Source organism: Tiliqua scincoides, chromosome 4, assembly GCF_035046505.1.
Source record: "Tiliqua scincoides isolate rTilSci1 chromosome 4, rTilSci1.hap2, whole genome shotgun sequence".
Taxonomy (NCBI): domain Eukaryota; kingdom Metazoa; phylum Chordata; class Lepidosauria; order Squamata; family Scincidae; genus Tiliqua; species Tiliqua scincoides.
Genome location: NC_089824.1, coordinates 185,857,299 through 185,878,100, shown reverse-complemented (window position 1 = coordinate 185,878,100; position 20,802 = coordinate 185,857,299). Strand labels below are relative to the sequence as shown.

Here is a 20,802-nt window from a genome sequence, read left to right as displayed (position 1 = left end):
GCTGTCACGAGTCAGCAGCTGAAATTTCTTATGTCAGGCTGCATAATATGTTCATTATTTCCATGCTTCCCAGTGCAAGGAAAAGGGAAGATTTCAGGAGAAAAGTTGGAGAACAAAAGTGTATGGAGTTGATAAGAAATGTGCATCTGAGCTAAAAAAAAGTTAACAGTATGGCCTTTAGTGCCTCTAGTCTACAATTCCCTAGATATCTGTATTAGATTCCCTGATCCAGCTGTCTTGGAAAGAAGAGAAATAGTGTGCTTGATGCTGGGATCTTTACAAGCCTGGGTGAGTATTTGAAGTACCAAGCTTTCAGTCTGTAAGGAAATTGCATTCCTGGTCCTCTTGGCCCTTACAGCTCTTACTCTTAAATGTATGTGAAGTGATTCTGGTTATTCAGTATTGAGAAAAGGCACTCTGCAAAGGTATTGTTACGTACTTGCAAGAATTGGGCCATTCTTGCCTGTTATAAGAAACAGGTTTTTGATCCAAGTGGGGTCATAAGCTTGACATATATACAGCCAGAACATCCGGGATTTTCATGCAAGTCCTAATTTTTGTCCTCTGTCTACCTCCTTACTTTAGAACAGGGGTCTCTAAACTTTTTGGCTGAAGGGCCACATCAAATATCTGGAACAGTGTCGAGGGCTGGGGGAAAAAATATAAAATTTAAATAAACACATTAGAGATGGAACTTAGATGAATGGGCTCAAATGTCCAGGACTTCTCCAAGAACGAACACAGCCCAAGAAATATAGCACACACTTAAATGGACCCCCATTCCCCCACCCCACAAGCACAACTCTGGTTGTGTTTGGTCAACTGGGCCAGAGACTCTCAGGGAATCAGAGGCTGACCGCGGGCTGAATAGAGGCTTGCTATGGGCTGCATCTGGCCCCCGGGCCAGGGTTTGGAGACCCCTGCTCTAGAACATTTTATACACACCACCAGTTCTTTCTGCATCAAAGTTGTGCAGCTCTCTGGAGTTACTACTGTGCAGCAGGGGCAGTTGGGCAGAAAGGCACTAAAGAATATCAATGGGAAGATACTCCCTCCTCCTCTGCATTGCGTTGGATAGAAATAAGCCAAGTTATTTTCTCCAAAATTGAAAGTAGCTTAGCTTATTTCTGAGCCAACCCAAATTCACCCCCCACTTATGCCTCCAATGTCTATTGTGCAGAAACTACCTTTCCCAGAGATTACTCTGGTCTGACACTCTACTATGCAGTACAACAAATATAGGGAAGGGGCAGAGTGTTAACTCCTCTTCCTTTCCAGATTTGGGGGAATCTACGTGAATTCTCATACTGGAGAAGCACTTCAGAGGTGGAATAATCACACTTTACTTGAAATGAGTACTATGAACTCCAAGACTTGTATTTCTGGGCTTAGAAGTCTGAAACTCCACAGCATCACTAATAAAAGAGTGACACACAGAAGTGAAGGAGCTGAGAAAATCAAAAGGCAAAGATCTAAGAGCTGATGGGATGGTCCTGGGCTACCTTCCCAGTCCAGTGCCTTCCCTTTCAGTGATCACTTTCACATCATCATTCAAAACCATCAAGAATCAGCTCTACAGCAGTATTCTGTATACAGAATCAGCAGTATTCTACGTGATGAATATCCAGCCTTGGGATAGCATTTGGGGGTTTGGAGACATTTTATTGATAAACGTATGCAACTACCTTACAGTGAGTTAGACCATTGGCCCCTCTGGTCTGTGATGTGTGATTGCCAGGGATTTTCCAAAGTCCCAGTGTCTTTAACCAGAGATGCTGGGGACTGAATTTGGGACCTTTTGCATACAAAGCATACACTCTGCAGCTGAGTTATTTTGCGAGTCAGTTCTGCATGTCCATAAGTTTAAAGTCGGTTCATTATTAAATCATAAAATTTACTTTTCATAGCAAAACAGAAGAAAAGGGGGGCAGAGACTATGGATGGAATGTGCACATGGTGATATGGTCATCTGAGTGTTTCCACCACACATCCTTAGGGGTATGCTATATATTGGAACCTGGATGTGGACCAGAGCATTCAAATACGTTTGCAACAGTTAGAGTTGCCATGTCCCCCCTCCCCCCATACTCTTTAGCTTCTCACAATGCATTAGTGGTCTGAAAACCAACAGCTGATGCTTTTCCTGCTAGGAAGATACAGTAATGGTCAATATTCTACCTGCTGATCTTGTCTGATCTCGGAAGCTAAGCAGGGTCAGGTCTGGTTAGTACTTGGATGGGAGACTGCCTGAGAATATTGGGTGCTATAGGCTTATACCATAGTCTTTCGAGACTGAAGGTTCCCAACCTATCTACCTGCTAATTTCTGCCTGATGTGTAACTGAACTTCTGCCTGATGTGTAACTATTAAAGAAATAGGAACCTTGCCAAAGGTTGCACCTCCTAATTCAGAAAAATATCCTATGTTTTTCATGGTTACAGATAATATCTTCTTCTGACACCTCTGCTGAGTTCAACCAAGGGGAGGAAGCAGCTGAGGAAAAGAGCATGGTTCAATGACAGAAGAGTAGTACCTGCATGGAGAACTGTAGCAGCTGTGTACATATGAACTGAATTATGTTTCTGCCATCTCATGATGTTGGGAATCACTGTACAAATCCAACACCTGATTATGGCAAATTGGCTTCTGTGTGATTCTGTTACCTCACCATTGCAGCTTACCAGTTGTGAGCAGAAGGAAAATAATAGTATTTATAAAACTTCATTATCTCCGAGGCACTTAAAACAGTCCTGTTAGGCAGGATAGCATTACTACTGTCATATTATAGTGGGGGTGGAGAGTTGAGGGTATTTTGGCTGAGGTACCCTGTTAAGTTCATTGCTAGGATAAGATTTGATGTGCTTAGATTCCACTGCACCAGTGGTCATGCATAACAAATTCTGCAGCAGTGACTCTTAAAGAAATTGTCTCCAGGGCAAAGGAGGATAGTTTATTTATTTAAATTACACAAGCCAACACACATTTTGCTTCCTTAAATGTTACAACAATTCCTGGGTATATTTCGGGTGCCGATTCCAAAAATGGCATCTGTTTTGCCCTATTATGTCTAGTTTTGGAGATATAGTATAGCCTCATTAGTGAATGGTTCAAGCAGCTTCCTCATAAGTAAGCCTATACCATGGCTTCCTCATGAGGAAGCTGCTTGAACCATTCACTAATGAGGCTATACTATATCTCCAAAACTAGACATAATAGGGCAAAACGGATGGCATTTTTGGAATTGGCACTCCAAATTCATATCAAACCACCATAAAGTTTGGGAAAACCGTTTCTGACCCTCAATTTTGTAGGCCTGTGTTATTTACAATAATTAGGTTTTTGTTGGGTGGAATTAACATTTGCCTCACAGTGTTGGTAAATATGAAGTGGGTATTAGATGTGGCAGGGCTGTCATAAGAACATAAGAAGAGCCCTGCTAGATCAGGCCAAAGTCCCAGCTTCCTGTATCTCACAGTAGCCCACCAGGTGCCTCAGGGAACACATAAGACCACAAGAGACCTGCAACCTGGTGCCCTCCCTTGCATCTGGCATTGTGGCCTACTTCTAAAATCAGGAGGTTGCACATACCCATCATGGCTTGTACCCAGTGATGGACTTTTCCTCCAGAAACTTGTCCAGTACCATTTTAAAGATCTCTAGGTGAGGTGCCATCACCACTCCCTGTGGCAAGGAGTTCCACAGACCGACTACATACCAAGTAAAGAAATATTCTTTAGTCTGTCCTGACTCTCCAAACACTCAATTTTAGTGGCTGTGCCCTGGTTCTGTGAGAGGGAAAGGAGCACCCCCTGCCCACTCTGTACCATTTTGTGTTCCTCAGTGGGTGCCTGTCACTTTTTCCCCCCTGGCAGGGCCTTCAAGGGCAGTGCTCCTCGTGGTGAAACCGACTGGAGGCTCTTACTGAACAGAGATGCGAAACTCTTTTGCCTGCCTGCCTGCCTGCAGTACACCTGCTCAAAGGTCTTGCTGTGGGCCCAATCTTATGCACGCCTGCTCAGAAGGAAGTCCCATGAGAGTCAATGGGCTTCCTCCCAGGAAAGTGTGGACAGGCTCGCAGCCTCAGAGCCCACCCTGCGCGTTCCTCCTCAGAGCGAAGCCCCGTTCTGGCCAATGGGGTCCCTCCCAGGGAAGCGCGGAGAGCGCGGGCTCCTCGCAGGGCGGGGGCTCAGCCACAGCCACGCGCCCGCCGCCTACATAGCCGAAGCGCGCAGCCCGCGGGCGCCCTCGCCTCCCTCCCCGACGGCGCATGCGCGAGTCCGCCCTTGGCGCCGCGACTCTCGCGAGAAGCCGGGATTTCTTCCTACGTGCTGTGCCGTGCTGCTCATGGCGGCGCTGGAGCGGGGGCGCTGAGCTGTTGGGGTGAGTTGGGGTCCGCGGAGGGGTGCGCTCGCTGGGCGCGGCCTCGAGGGCGCCGGGAGGGGGCCGAGGGCTTGGAACGCCGCCCGCCGCAGTCCCGGGGGGCCAACGGTCTGGCGCGGTAGGCCCCTCCCCGGCCGGCTTGACGGACGGGCTCGCGCGGCGGGGAGGCAGCGAGGGAAGGAGCGTCGCTGGGCTGGGCTGGGCTGGGCAGGGAGGCCCCGCTCTCCTCCCCCCACCCGGGCAGGGGCGAGAGGCGAAGCCGCTTGGCCCCATCCCTCGCACTACGACTCCCGGTGGGCACCGCGCCACCTTTCCTTTCCCGCAGGGGCCGCTGGGGGACCGAGTTCGGGGGCGCGGTGCCGGTGGTGGCAGAGGCGGTGGAAAACACTACAACTCCCGGCCTGGGGCCTGCGGGGGAGTCGGGTCGCTGCGCCTTCTGGGGAATGGAGTCCTAGTGGCTCGTCCGTGGCGGCGCAGGGGCGGCGCTGTGGACTACCTCTCCCGACATGCAGCGTGCAAGTGTGGGGAGGGGAAGAGGAGGTCAATCTTCCTTTGTGTGAGGGGGAGCGGCCGCCATTTTCCGTCTCCTTCTCCCCCCGCCGCTTGGGGAGCGGGGCAGCGGGTGGACACGCCCAGCGCTGAGGGGAGGCTCCCCATTGGCGTGACCGGCAGTGGGGCGCCGCGCCTGGATCCCGTCCCCCCGGCAATGGCTTAGGGCCAGGAGCTGGACCTCGCCTCCGCTGCTCCACGGATGCGGCCCGGCCTCCGCTCCCCGGCCCCAGGAGCCTCCATCTTGCTGCCTGCCTGTGCCATGTGCCGGGTCTAGCCTCGCCCTGAGCCTGCGCCCGGGCCTGCTGCACGGTGAGGCCGGCGGCCGCGGCCCTCTCGAGAGCCTGCCCTGGAGCCTCCGTGGCCTCCCCGGAGGGTCACCCTCAGCGCTGCCCGTTGCGGCCCCTTGCTTTAGTCTGGGGGCTCAGAACACAATCCTATGCCTGTCTACTCAGAAGTAAGCCCATGATGGCCAGTGGGGCTTACTCCCAGGAAAGTGGATGGGTTTGCAGCCTCAGAGTCCAATCCTGTGCCTGTCTACTAAGCCCCGTTCTAGTCAATGGGCTTACTCCCAGGACAGTGTGGGTAGGAGTGTAGCCGCAGAGCCCAGTCCTATGCATGTCTACTCAGAAGTAAGTCTCATTCTAGTCAATGAGGCTTACTCCCAGGAAAATGTGGGTAGGATTGCAGCCTCAGAGCCCTACCCCATGCCTGTCCATTCAGAGGCGAGCTCCATTATTGTGGGGAGGATTGTAGCCTTGAGCAGTTGTAATCCTGCTTTCAGGCTGCAGAGCAAGTTATTGAGGCTTGTTGTAGCTAAGGGTGCTTTTAAATACACATTATTATGATTATTAATATTAACAGTGTTTATATACTGCTTTTCAGTGTAAAGTTCACAGAGCAGTTAACAAAGAAAACCAAGCAACTAAATGGTTCCCTGTCCCAAAAGGGCTCACAGTCTAAAAAGATGCAAAAGCATACCAGCGGACAGCCAGTAGTAAACACACTGCTGGTGTGAGGAGGGCCAGTTACTCTTCCCCTGCTAAATAAGAGGAGCACCTGCTTGAAAAAGTGCCTCTTGCTCAGTTAGCAGGGAAAGGAGGCTGGTTTTTGTTTTGTTATTTAGGCAGTAATTCCTATTTGCATACAATGTAAAACCTTAAGTAACTATAAGAGTAGCACTGTCTTTATTGCTGCTGAATTTAATTTGGCTCTGGTTTGTTTGTCTCCAAACCAATGGCTATATACTCATTTGCTAATTTACTCTGCAGCAAAGGAAACTAATGCTATACTGTATTTTCCAAAGTCATATTATAGCCTAATTACTGCCAGATCCTATGTAAGTTTGGAAGTAAGTCCAACCAAACTCAAGATCTTTTTCTCAAGTAAGTTTGCTTACTTTCTCAAGTAAGCATTTGGAACCTTAATTTGTTGCAATCCCACTTACACTTAGTCTTATTTAATTATTACTGTCTCTGGGTCACATGCTGCGTTTAGCAGAGAGCAAATAATATGCTGAAGTACATCTCTTAAAAGATTTCTTTAAAGAAGCTGCTTTGGTAACAAATGCATAGTAGGCATCTCAAAATATAATAGCAGTGTATCCTGTTAGCATGTCAGTTCCATAATATGGCTGTTATATTTTTAAATGGTTGTCCATCTGTAAAATATCTCACACATTAGGTAACAAAATAAAAAAGTTAAGTAAAAAAACAGCTGTTAACTTTCTCCTTACTGTGTTTGACTTGGGCTAATCCTTTGCGAATTCATGTGCTATACCAGAGACTGCTGCACTGATGGTTTGGCAGCTGCACTGGGTGTTTACTATTTGGAGGAGTATTTATAGCAGCTGAACTGAAAAGTAAAGAATTTAAAGCACAGACGTATACACTGGTTTCACTTAAGTTCTTGCTACAGCCTTCTCAACATTGAAGAAATGAGTGATTTTACTGTCCAGATAAATACTTGAATTTCAGATGATTTAGCCTGTAGTCCACGGTTTCTCAAAGCAAGCCCATTTGGGGGTACTTCTGAGTAAACATACTTAGAATCAGGCTAGTTGTTCTTTGGATTTCTTGGAGAGAGCAACCTGATCCTAAGCGAGTTTATGTTAAAGAAAGAACCACTTTTGTATACATGGGCTTTGGATAACACCCTGTAGTCATTTGGAATTTGCACTACTAAAACAAGTTTCTTGAGTAAGCTATTAAGTCATGTTCTTTAAAAAATATTAAAGCACTGTCTTACCTTCGATGCCCACCTATCTTAGTTTCATTGGCTAGGAATGAAGCTGAGTAACTCCCATTTTTGCCTGACTTTCAGTTGCTTAATTTAAGCATTTTATTTTACTATTCTAGTGCTTTTCTTTTATAATATACAAAAGTACTTCCTGTCACAGGAATGTTACTTTTGCCCAAAAGGAACCAGGAAAGGAGAGGGTGCAGAGGAAGGCTACAAAGTATACAATTAGATCTAAGTTACAAAACTAGTGAAACCAATCTTCCTTGTTCACTCCCATTTCTTAACTTTTGTTCCTGATTATTCCCAATTCTACAGCACATCCCTAATTTACCTCCTTTTTATATTAGATGGACCAGATGTTGTTTAACATCATCCATTTTGCATTTCATATTCAGCTAGGATAGGATACTAAGAGGAAGTATGTTGGAGTACAGATGATCTATTCTTTCTTATGCTGTAGCCACTGTGTAAAAAGAGGAATATACAACCTTTCAATAAGGGAAAACTGATAAATTACATAGTATTCACAGCCCCAAAGTAATCTCTGAAGAAATGCCCTTGGACTGTAATATACTGCTTATAAATGATGCATAGGGTTTCAAAACAAAAAGCAAGTACACACAAATGTAGCTGTTTGTCTCCTGCCCCAACTTGCAGTCTCAGAATGGAAAATAAATGGAAACAAAAATAGACTTATGTTGCAATTCAGATCTTTTGGCAGTGGTCTTGGCCCAAATAAATGGCATGAATTGACTTTGAGAAACCTATTGTGGTCAGTTCTGTGCTTCTTACATCATTATGCTGGTTGTCATATTGTATAATGGTTTGAAATATCACAGCTGCTCTTGTAGCTCTATTTTCAGCTGTAATAATACTCTACAAAGTATAGAAAAGATCTTTTTGCAAAGGACTATGTTCAAAATATGGTTTTATGTGTTTATGGTTATTCTTAAGGATTTGCATTGTTTTCTACTTTCTCTGTGTATCTTGTTGCAGTAGAGGTTTCTGTTCTAATTGTGAAATTATTCACAAACCAGTATTGTATGCCTCTTTGATTATTGAAGCTAGGCAAGAGACTTGCCAATCATTTATGCATTTCAATTGCACTTCCACCAGTTGATCAGTGCTTGAGATAGCTTTTAGTGCACAAAATAACGTTCTTAGGACCCCATCTGCTCAGAGGTATAAAAAGTACATCTGTTTAAAACTTTTGACATCACTCCTTGTTTTTTCTCTTCAGTATGAAGTGTAACAGAACAGAATTTACCACCTGAAACTGCTGCTTCAAGTTCAGATCAGGAAAGGAACATACCACATCGTAACAACAAAACAAGACCAAAGAAGAGTAAACTTTACACTGAAGACACAACACTTGATCTGAAACAAGAAGTTTGTGCCTACTCAACAGCTTCAAAAGAGCACGTCCCAACGCTGCTAGTAGTCTTTGTTTTCTTCAGTGCTGTGCTGAAACTGGTGCAGCGCCAGTTATTCCTTATTAGCTTGATAGATCACTTTTCTCTTGCTATCTCTTTTTTTAACAATAGCAATCGTCAAACTTTGAAACGTGTGCTGAAACGAAGAATCGGCGAATACTACTGAAAGTGCAATATTAGAATATCACTGCGAGGTTGGTGCATGTACTCTGTTAAACAGCAATAGATACTCCAAAGCCAAACTATTTCACATAAATTAATAGTGTGTCTACTGCCTTGGTTGGTCAGAATATCAAACCAGAGCTAACCAGTACCACAGCAGATACCTTTTAAAATTCAGATTCTCCAGTATTACATTTGCTGAGCTAACAATGGAATGCAGTCTTGTAATTGCCACCGTTTCTTTAAGCTTTCTGCTACTATTTTCCAGTTTCTCACTTTTGAAATCTGCTTACTCTAATGCTATAAATCTGGGTCTCAAACTTCTCCATATCCTTCTCCCAATTACTGGTATCGGTCAGTGAGTCTCCATTTCATAAGCTGATAGGTTAAATGTAAATTGTCTGCTATAAGGATAGCTGAATGAATAGTAATCATGAGTTCAGTTAGCAACTAGCTTCTGCTCTCCATTCAGAACCCCCCCAAAGTAAAATAAAGCAAAGAAATGCTTTAACTAGAACATCAACCCCTTCTTATCTCATATGTTAGGAGGCTGCCGGAATGGCAGCTTTTTGATGACACTGGATAAGTGGCAGATATACATTGACAAGGTTGTCTTGTTTGATTTTGTTACATGCAGCATTATAAAATTAAGTTGAAACAGGCGTATAAATATGGCAAGCACCTGGAAAGAATTTGTTGAATTTTCCATGCCGTCTTCTCCCCCTACTGCATACGTTAGCGCCAACCTGGGCAATGCATCTCCAGTCGGACTGAATTTATCACCTTATGGCCAATCAGTAAGTTCTTTTGCCATACTAGCAATATTCTTAAGGGTAAAGCCAAACTAGCTCAGATGGTGTGATGCAACAACCTCCTTTGAGCAAGAAAAATGTGGCCCAAATGCAGATTACTATCAGAAATGCCTGCTCATCTTTGGACCTCTTGTCAAATGAGGCATTTGTAGCCCTGCCAGAGTGCAGTGAGCAGACTAAAAGACTCTAATTTTAATAGTTTCAGTTTGAAAATCATTTCACACTCACCGCTCATTCCCAATCATTCTTTTCATTGGTCATTGTACCAGACTAGTTCCTGTTCTAGGGCAACTGGTTACCTCTCCAGCTGTTTAAAAACAGAACCTCCCGAATACATAGAGAATTTTGGACTTTTGTTCACTTTGGTGGAAAACCCTAGGGGGTCCACATCCTCTTAAATGTTTTTGAAAGCATAAGATTCTGATTTTGAGAATCTTCTTTGAAAAAGGCAGAGTATATGTCTGTCAAGCATTCTTGTGAGAATACCATTGATAGCTACTTAATTTAGAGTTGCCCCTCACCGTCCATTGTTAGCATCAGAATGGTACGTAAATGTTAGGGGTTTTTAACAAGTCCAGACATTAGCAAATAACTACCCAATAAGAGTAGAGTTTAAGCTCAAACTAAGTTAGCATCATTTATCTCATGTCTGGCATATTTTGAGTAAAGGGAAGAGGGGATATCTAAAAGTTTCCAAAGACTTGTTTATTACTAAGTACTAAGTTTATTACTAAGTAATGGAATTATAGTCACAACACTAACTTTTGTGAGTCAAGTTTCTTAAGATCTTGTTTGAATATAGTTAAAGATGGCTGAAATTGGAGTTCAAGGGTAGCCTGTGGAGGGACCATAGCTCAGTGGTTGTATGCACAAGATCTCCAGGTTCTCCAATCTGTAACATTTCTAGTATAAAAATGATCTTAACCTGAAATTCCTTTGGATAAAATGAAAGACCTGTGCCTGAGATCTTGGAGAGATGCTGCCAGTTGGAGTAGACTCTACTGGACTAGATTATCACACGAAGCAACTTCATATACTTAAGTAAGGATCATCCTAGAATATAAACCTTGTTCATCTTAAATTGAAAATTACTCACACTGTACTTTAACAGATGAATTGGTTTTACTGTGTTATGGGTTTGACACATGAGACAACAGTTGACCATAAATATAAGATTAGCATAATGTACTCAGTAGAATATATATCATAAAACATGGTCAGTCTATAGCAGTTTCACTTGAATTCTTGCTCTGTGCATTGTTCGCTCAACACATATTTAATAAACCTGTGGGGTAAGACCTGCTATAAACTTGCTGCCACTATCCTGAGGTAGAACTAAATTAACTTCAAAAATTTGTTTGTTGACTGACCTTATTTTACATTCAGGTTCTTCATGGGAAAGAGTAAATAGGAGTGATGGTCTCTTTTTCTAGTCTTAGTGTTATGAAAGATCAGTGCTCATGAAAACTTAAACTGTCACTATATGAACATATTCTTTAGAGTTTGCATACAAGCCTTTGCATGCAAGTCTTGGAACCTTTTATTTAATGTCTCCAGACTTCAGCTATAAAAACACCCAGAAGCTGTTTAGCCAAAGGCTGTTTTTCTGGCTCTCATTAAATATCAGTTGTTGATATCCCTTAAAATGGAAAGGGAAAGAAACTAAGAATAAACACTAATTGGTTTGTTTAATAACCAGCATATTCTTTGCTGCAGTGCAAAAACGTATATAGTTTGTCAAGTGTTAACTCAGTTATTACTTGTATTACATCTCTTTCCAGTGCCACTTTTCCCTGTGGTTACTTTTGTACATAAAAGTAGAAACCTTATGTTATGTAGTAGAAACCTAGTAGTTTCTACTACCAAGTAGAAACTACTTGGTTAGAAACCTGGTAGTATGAGCTACTCAGAACATTGCTGGGCAGGAATTATTGGTGTAGAAATAGTGCGTTTTTGTGTGTGCACTTGATGGTGTAATCCTATGAAAATAATATTTGGATTGACTACTTCTGACTTCCATCTAAGTCTCTTAAGACAAGGAATTTGATAGTTACTTGGATGTATTTTAAAGATGTACCAACTATTGACTAGTTATACTGTGTACTATGTTATCACAGCTGTATGAGATGGAGAACCATTATACTGTGTCATCAGATCCTCTCCCCCCTCCTGCAGCTCCCCCTCCTTCTCATCCTTTACCTTTCTCTTCATCTTCTACTTCATCTGGGTCTAAAAAACAGAAGAGGACCCCCCTTTATCAGAGATCTGTAAGTCAGGGCAGCAGCTGACATATGTTGTCTTAGCATGGGGTTCCTTAGCAGTTAACTCTTCTGTGCCTGTGTTCTCACTTCTAACTTTACTTGTGTTCAAATCTTTTCAACAGGTTAAAGAATAAAATTCTACCAAAAATTCTGGAAATTTACTGGGTTCTTAAATTGTGTTTTCCTGTATCTGTTTCAGAAACTTAATGAAAGGTTCACTCTGTGTGGTGGGTGGGTTGTGTTTTGAGATGTTATGTTTCTTACCTGTTTGAGTTTGACTTAGTTCAACTAAGGTTGGTTATTTGATTTCCAAAAGAACGATGGCATAGATTTGAGCTCTCCTTGATACATTTGCAGTGGTTCAAAAAACAATGTAAAGTTTCAGGTGCCATCTCCATTACTGTCTGAACAGGGAGTTGTTGCATCTCCTGTTGCCTCCTAAGGCTTCAGTATGGGTTTGGGGTGGGTGGGTGTGTATGTTTGCAAAGGAGCAATTCCCCCATTTCCAGGTTTTATAGTGTCATCTTAGCACCTTTACTTGATAAAAAGCTAGTGTCTCTTTCAGACATTGAGTTCTGCGGGACTTGCTTCCAGATAAGTCTGCATAGGATTATAATCTTAATCTTCAAAAATATCATGCAGGTTTCATGTGCAACTCTGAGTGGTAGATCAAAAACTAGCTGATACCTTAATAAAACTGCTTTATTACCAGCTTTCAATACAGATGCAATTCTATGCACACTTGCTTGGGAGTAAACCTCATTGAACTCAATACAATGGGGTAGAGTAGATCTGAGTACTAGAATACTCAGTACTAGATAGAGTACTATCTGAGTAGATAGTATAGGATTGGGCAATTCAATCTATTCCGTCATAAAATTTTGCCATCGAACCAGTTGTCTAAAACCTTATAGGCTCCTTGGAGTTGCAGAAACTTGATATTGGTTTTCTTAAACAGATATACAGAAAACTTTAACATGAAATATGTAATCTCAGAATGCATGATTTTGGCACTGCCTTGCTTTGAACAATTGACTTGCATGAATAACTGATTTTTTTAACAGTAGATATTGGGGATCCTGTAATACTCAATTCTGTGTGAACTTACAATAGCCAAGACATTGTTGTAAAAATCCTCACATAAGATGATTGTTTGACTGGATTTGTTTTTACTTAAAAAAGAATTCATAATGAGAACTTCATCCATTCTGTAACTTTTCTTCTCTGTCATATGGAGTTAGTGGATCTGTTTATGGATGGAGAACAAGTATTTGAGGTGAATGAATAGAACCAGGAATAATCAAGCTTCATAAGACACTAGGCCACTAGTTAAGCTTAAGGAAAGGTTAGGAACTAACTCTTGCGGAAATCATCCTGATCAGGTTTGTTAAGAAACTCTTTGGAATTGCTTTCTTGATAACTTCCATTGGTGAAAGCAGACTGTACAAATGACTAATTTAAAGTATAGTATTGATTTTATCCTATTTATGAGGGAAAATATAATGCTCTTTTAATCTGTCGTATAACTGTGCTTAAGGAACACAGCTTAGTTAAGCAAGTTTTTAAATAAACTTTAATTAAAATAAACTATTTAAGATCTGTCTTATTTTAGAAGCCTGCTTGTATTTATACATATCATTTAATGTCATATCTTCAGAATAAGAATTTTGAAGGAATGGGAGATTCACAGGTTTCTTTTTGATTACAGATGAGCTTTGATCCAAACCTTCTCCATAACAATGGACACAACGGGTACCCCAATGGTACTTCTGCAGGACTGCGTGAAACTGGGGTTATTGAAAAACTGCTGACCTCCTATGGATTCATTCAGTGTTCAGAACGGCAAGCTAGACTGTTCTTCCACTGTTCACAGTATAATGGCAACCTACAGGAGCTTAAAGTAGGAGGTAAATAACCAATTGACAGAATTATCTGGGTTAGTAATTGAGGTGGCTAGGCAAACACAAGCTAAACTTGGCTAAATGTGTTCATTTGGAAAACTTAATGGCTGCGCTTGCCATGATGTCATATTAGCAGGGATCTTTTAATTTTCGAACTGTTCTGGGAAACTCTGAGCTTCATTGGGCTTATCTGTTCCTCAGTAGTGAGAAACAAGCTTGCTCCGACACTGACTTCCTTCAGTTGCATTTGTTCAGCTGCAGAAGCTGTTGTGTGTGTTCTAGGGTGTACTGTCAGTTGGTGTAGGGCAACAATGAGGCTCTTTCTTCCTGGCCTGTGCTTTCCAATGATTGACTCTACAATATTCTTCAGGATTTTTAGCAACAGGCAGTGGTTCTTTGTCAGATGAATCTGTATGGTAAAGATTTCACAAACAGAGAAAATTTGAAAACCACTGTATTAGAATAACTGTCATGGAGTCCATACAGAAGAAACATGTCTACTTACCATATGACTGCTCCTGACACGATGTCATATTAGCAAGAATCGCACTAGAAAGTAGTCATCAAACAGTTATGGGGAATGCTTGTTGTATAAGATGTGTTCAAAGAAGGCAGTTATATTTTCAAACAATAAATTTTGTGATTGGACACTTGATCAAAATGAATATCACTAAATGAATTCCAGAGAATCCCCTTTACCTGTAAACAAAGAATTGAACTCAGTGGGGCTTTGTGTTAATGATGTGTGTGCATTAATTGGCATTTTTCGTCGCCCTTAACAAACTGCTCTTGAAGAATGGGAATTGGTTTTGGCAGTGGGAGGTGGATGTCTTGGGAAGGGTGTGATGTGTAATAACTTCATTCCTATTATGTGTAAATAACTGCAAAATCCTGTCATTATTTACAGATGATGTTGAATTTGAAGTCTCTTCTGACCGGCGAACTGGAAAACCGATTGCTATTAAACTTGTGAAGATAAAAACAGAAACATTACCTGAAGAACGAATAAATGGACAAGTTAGTGGCTCTGATTAGTTCACATACATGCATGTCGTTTGTATCTGCTATAGTCAAACAGACAAGGGCAGTGTTGAGTGTAGCATGCCTCTCCTTAGTTGCGTAGAAATATTTTTTTCAAATTTGATTTTTTCTTTTGGCAAGTACATAAAAATTGGGGTTTTACCTAACCAAGAACAGTTCTTACAGTTAACATGAGCACTGTAAGATATAAACTTCGCAGCATGGCATACTGTTGTGGGTTACCTGTAAAGTGCATCCCTGTATAATAGAAGATAACTAACAGTCTGTGATGCATAATGCTGCCTCTGGAAATAATTAGCAATGGATTTTTTTTTGACTGGTAGGTTGTATGTGCTGTTCCTCACAACTTAGAGAGTAAGTCTCCAGCTGCCCCGGGTCAGAGTCCAACAGGGAGTGTATGCTACGAACGTAATGGGGTAAAACTTATGTATTTACTTAAACTTTTTGACTGATCCTCCAATGTGACTTAAGCTAAAATACTTGTCAGAGTAGACAGTTAAAACTATCTGCTTAAAAGTTAAATTTAAATTGCTAAAACTTTTATTTTAATCAACAGATAGAAAAACATCTGACTTCATGTTTGACTATATAATTCTAAAACATTTTCACAACTTCAGTCTAGAATTACATGGCTAGTTTAAAATAAAGTAGTAAACTGTTCAATAATGTTTTACTGTCTTTTTTAATTTTATAAAATTGTCTAATACTGCAAATGTTCTAAACACTTCCCAAGTTTTAAAACATAGATGCTAAAATAATCTAGATGTTTCTTTTAAGTGCACTAGCAGAATATCCATGCTATCCAATTCTAATTCACAGGAAGTGTTCTACCTAACTTATACCCCAGAAGATGTTGAAGGAAATGTTCAGCTGGAAACTGGAGATAAAATAAACTTTATTATTGATACAAATAAACAGTAAGTTGATACCTTGTAAGGTACTGAATCCATGTTTGCTGAAGTACTAAAGCTTCGCCAAAACTAATACTGCTGGTTTAATTTGAAGTCCCAGCTCTGAAATGCCCTCTTAATCACAGTTGTTGCTGGGATTTGGTGCTGGACTTTGAAGTTATCTATATCTATCAAACTGATAGAAGTCCTTTTTGTGTGTGTGGTGAACAGCAGGTGAATGGGTTCATATGTAAAAGGAAATGACAGTTTCCTGCTGTGAAAATGAGCTGGGGAGAACCGTAGATTTGTGCATTCCTTCTCATTCCATGTGCAAAAGAAAAATGAAAGCTGTTAACTTTCAGCTTGAAGTAAATCGGTTCTTTATTTTATACGAACTTGAAACTATAGTTTAGTCAAGAGTAGGATCACACTGTATGTTCAGGTTTTGGTTGATTACTTAACTGGGTAACACAGTTTCCTGAGTTTGTACCTAATGCAGAACTACTGGATACTTCAATCTGAAAGTGGAAGCTTTCACTTTCTTTCTATTGTGCATGAAAGGGCAGCAAAGTGTGCAAGCCCACAGGCCTCCCAGGTTCACTTTCATACTGAGAAATAATGGTTTCTTGTTAACATCTATACTTGGCTATGATTGGAAACTTGGCTTTTTTTCCCCTAAGGTTGGCGTGTCCATTTCAAATACAGTATTTCGTTTTTTCTGTCTTTATCGCTTGACAAAGACTTGTGGGTTCAGTTTGTAAAATAGGATTTAATATATGTTTAAAAACACACAATTTAAGAAGTGTGTTATTTGTAGTTGATCCTGTAGGGATAAGGCAAATGGCTTCACCTTTCTACCTTCTATTCTAGTACTGGTGCTGTAAGTGCTCGTAACATAATGCTTTTGAAAAAGAAACAAGCTCGGTGTCAAGGAGTAGTCTGTGCCATGAAGGTATGTAACATTTTGCTACTTTCATTTACTTCTCAATTTAAGAAGATTTATGCTTTGTAAAGCAATGAAAGCACAAAGAGGGTGTGTAAACTTATTCTAGGTACTAGTATTTCTGCAGTCTTACACATGCTTGCATGGAGGTAAGCCTTTCTGAACTTGAATCTTGTGTCTTTGTAAGCAAGCAGGTGTTAAGTATAAACCAGTCTGGTGCATTTTAGTTTTCTTTATAGAAAGGTGTTCAGCTGTAAGTTGTAAATAGCCTTTTCAAACAGTTTGTTCTGTCTAGGAACTGTTAGATGAACTAAATCAAGGTAATTGCTTCTTGCTAAATCGTGTTAATAAAATTACATGTTAAACATTTTTTAGTCTGAATTCTTTAGTGTGCGAATCCTTAGTCAGAATTGGAGTCCCTTTTAATTGAAAATTGATTATACTCAACAAGAACTTATGTCTCATGATTTTTGATTCCACCCAACTGCAGTGAAGCCATTAAATATATTGAATAATATAATATATTGAAATATATTGAATAATTGATACATTATCTGACCTTGGTTAATTTTGAGACATAGGTTGTGAATCCTTTATGCTTATAACTTGACATCGCACTTGTTTATAGACAGCGATTGACTGTACTTCATGTATTTGATTCCTTTAGTTTACTCTAAGTGCTTTTTAATTTGTTCAGGGTAAATTTTGACTTAATCAGGCACATGTAATTAAAAAAATAATTGCATTTGTTTCAAAAATGTGTGTTTTGTGTTTTTATCCTGTTGTAAACTATTTTTAAATGTGTTCTCTTAGGAAGCCTTTGGATTCATTGAAAGGGGTGATGTTGTAAGGGAGATATTCTTTCACTATAGCGAATTTAAAGGTGACCTAGAAGCCTTACAGCCTGGTGATGATGTGGAGTTCACAATCAAAGACAGAAATGTAAGGCTAAATTCTTTCTCTAAAAACTTAAAAGCCCTAGATTGAATTGTTTACTTTGAAGGGTTTGCCTCAGAAGTCTATTGTATTTTGTTGGCAATCACTGCTTTTCTAGATAACTATTTACTACTTTTTCTCACAGGGTAAGGAAGTTGCAACTGATGTTAGACTTTTGCCTCAAGGAACTGTTATTTTTGAAGATATCAGCATTGAACACTTTGAGGGAACAGTAACCAAAGTAATTCCAAAAGTACCCAACAAAAATCAGGTAATTGTTTAACGTTCTTTGTACAAATACTATGGTTGCAAATATTTTTAAAGCATTCTGATAGCCATTGGCACTAGGAATAAAGAGAGAAATTCAGAAAATGCGTTTCCAATCAAGTCCTGGTCCTGACCTACTTCAAGAATGTAAGGGAAAGTGAACTATTGGGCAGTTGCTTATTTAGTTTAGTTAACATTACAGAATTTTTAAAACCTCTAATCTGAACTTTCTTCTGTACTGTGATTAGAATGACCCACTGCCCGGGCGCATAAAGGTTGACTTTGTGATTCCTAAAGAACTTCCATTTGGCGACAAAGATACAAAGTCAAAGGTGACGCTGTTGGAAGGAGACCATGTTCGATTCAACATTTCCACAGATCGGCGTGACAAATTGGAACGAGCCACTAATATTGAAGTTCTTCCCAATACTTTCCAGCTCACTAATGAGGCTAGAGAAATGGCAAGTACTCAAATGTTCTGTGCAGAGATGAGAATGGAATATGAGAGTTGTGTGGTATTGTCTCATCCTGTTGCTAAGCTTGGAGCATGGTGCCAGATGTCTGTAGTACTGACTGCTTAGGCTGTCCTGGAAATAATTTTGAGTGTTCAGCACACTGCAGTTTTCTTGACTATGGGTAGAATTGTACTTACAAGAAGCATTGCTCTGCCTTCAGCAGGAGTAGTGTTACAGGTTTTGGAAACTGAGCAGTGAGGGTTTCTATTACCAGATTTGTAGGTGTAGTCAAATGTTGTTTCAAATCCTGGTGCTTTACCTTTGAGTCTCATGGAAACTTGTAACATTAAGCTGAATGAGCAGGGATGTGGTTCCCATGTCATAGGATTACCTGTGGAGCCTCTAGTGCTTTGCAATTGCGATTTTCTCATGAAGTCTTTCCAGTGTTGAAAAGATTTCACAGAGGGGAAATGTGTGAAATAACCTGGAAATGCTTCTGATTTTCACTTATAAAGATCTGGGGATATAATGTTTGGAGAGATCCTGATTTATGTATCCTGTTAAAGTTGGCTGTGGTTCAGGTGTTGCAGATAAATCATTTAGAGTCACACTGCTTCTGTGTTTTCTCACCAAGATGAAAAAGAATTGTTGCATCTTAAACTGAGGCTATAATCCAAATGTCTACTTAATTAAACCCATCAGTGCCCCGGGGTGCACGCACACAACATATAGGGGCTGCCTGAAGCTCAAAGATTTGCATACATCAGAGGGGATTTCTGACTTTGAACAATAGATCCTTGCGTGTTATTGCTAACTGTTTTTGAAATTCTCTTGACTTTGAAAAATGGTTTTCCATTTGAGTATGAGGGAGACTTTTCTTTGAGAGAAACATGTTTAAAGCTACGCTGGTCAAGCACAACTGGTTATGTGATTCTTTGGAATCTGACTCCCAAATGTATGTCCTTGCAATGTGCCCATCTTCTGAGAAGTTAGAGCTATTGTGAGTGATGGAATATCTTGCTACCTAAAAGAAATGTGTTGTAAGTAATGTTTGAAGACTTGTATGAAGTTTGGCAAAACTTTGCATATAATTCAGAGTCAGTTCCAGTTTCTTCCATTAGTCTGTGCTGTTGGTCTGTCTTCTCACTTCTACTGATTTCTGCTGTGCTTCTCCTGTTTCTGATATTAAAGGAATACTAAGTAGAGGAAGATCCCAAGTCTTGCATGTAGCTGGCTTGCTTAGTGACTTCATTTTTGGCTTAAGGTCCCTCATTGCCTTAGTGACAGAATAACCCTTTTGTAAGGTTAAAAGGGAATATGGGAGTATTGTGGGGTAAATGTTTGCTCTCTGAGCAAGCACTCAGTTGCTCCTTGAAACAAATGGTTTGAGAGACAAATTGCAACCCTGAGCTAATCTGATAAATGTGGCACTGTGTCTTTGTTTAGGAGTAGACCTTTGGTTCCTTGTGGTTCTGCACTCTTGCTCTGGGAATTCAGCAAAACTGTCTGACTTCCGGCTCTATTCTTGCCAGCAGTACTTATTTGATGTGTGACACATCTTCTAAAGATGGGTCACTAGAGGACTGAATTTTGTCTTATGTCCACAGGGTGTGATTGCTGCAATGAGGGATGGCTTTGGTTTCATTAAATGCGTTGACAGAGATGCCCGCATGTTCTTTCACTTCAGTGAAATTCTAGATGCCAACCAGCTCCACATTTCAGATGAAGTAGAATTCACCGTGGTCCCTGTGAGTAAAACTTTAATCTTTATAGAATTAGGTTACCAGCCTTTATGTTGCTATATTTAACATTGTTATGATTTTGTCCTTCCAGGATATGCTGTCTGCCCAAAGAAATCATGCTATAAGGATTAAAAAACTTCCAAAGGGCACTGTTTCATTTCACACCCAGTCAGATCATCGTTTTGTGGGCACTATAGAAAAGGAAGCCACTTCTGCCAAATCCACTAGTCCAAACAAAGGCAAAGAGAAGGTAATATTGTTTTACTGGCTCCCCTCTCCACCATGTAAAACAGTCACTGAAAATGCCCTAAAAGAGATGGCAAGTATCCATGTTTCCAGTCTGAGGAAGAACTCTAGGTTGGCACTCACACAACTTGGTTTGCCTTGTATGAACAGAAATAGAAGTTGAATTAACAATTTGTGTGGCCAAAATAAAAAGACCCTACTTGATCCAGCCTTGTTAAGGATCAACTTCAAATTGCATTATCTTAAGGATCTACAAGTAGCTGCATACATCTTAACACATAGGTACATGGTGAATGTATTGCATAGCTAGGGTTCACTAAGGTCCCAGTCATATTGTTTGTCCCTCAAGTGAAAGTAAATAGCCTGCATCTAATGAGCATTCGGTTAGAGTCCCAACATAATATTTAACTGTGTTCTTTATAGTTAACATCTCAGGGGGAAAAAGCAACAGAGTGCTAGTCCTCATACACAGCAGACTAAACCTAATTTGTTTTGCAAGTGCATGTTGTAACTGCTGGCACAGAACAAGAATCATTCTTTGAA

The 20,802-nt window shown here is 40.8% G+C and overlaps 1 protein-coding gene across 8 annotated transcripts in view; it reads left to right on the top strand.

Moving 5' to 3' along the window:
* The first annotated feature begins 4,290 nt into the window (after positions 1–4,290).
* CSDE1 (cold shock domain containing E1) overlaps positions 4,291–20,802 on the top strand; it is a 34,706-nt gene continuing 18,194 nt past the window's right edge. The window contains exons 1-14 of one of the 8 annotated variants that reach the window (XM_066623287.1): positions 4,291–4,380; positions 8,411–8,797; positions 9,403–9,562; positions 11,818–11,844; positions 13,547–13,745; positions 14,647–14,756; positions 15,104–15,196; positions 15,600–15,697; positions 16,541–16,622; positions 17,427–17,555; positions 17,695–17,820; positions 18,065–18,277; positions 19,879–20,019; positions 20,105–20,263. In XM_066623287.1, coding sequence (XP_066479384.1) covers positions 9,437–9,562; positions 11,818–11,844; positions 13,547–13,745; positions 14,647–14,756; positions 15,104–15,196; positions 15,600–15,697; positions 16,541–16,622; positions 17,427–17,555; positions 17,695–17,820; positions 18,065–18,277; positions 19,879–20,019; positions 20,105–20,263 — 1,503 coding nt within the window. In that variant the 5' untranslated portion in view covers positions 4,291–4,380; positions 8,411–8,797; positions 9,403–9,436. Of the gene's footprint in view, positions 4,381–5,222; positions 5,242–8,410; positions 8,798–9,402; positions 9,563–11,694; positions 11,845–13,546; positions 13,746–14,646; positions 14,757–15,103; positions 15,197–15,599; positions 15,698–16,540; positions 16,623–17,426; positions 17,556–17,694; positions 17,821–18,064; positions 18,278–19,878; positions 20,020–20,104; positions 20,264–20,802 lie in introns of those variants that run through there. The other 7 variants (XM_066623283.1, XM_066623284.1, XM_066623291.1 and 4 more) reach the window with 7 other exon arrangements.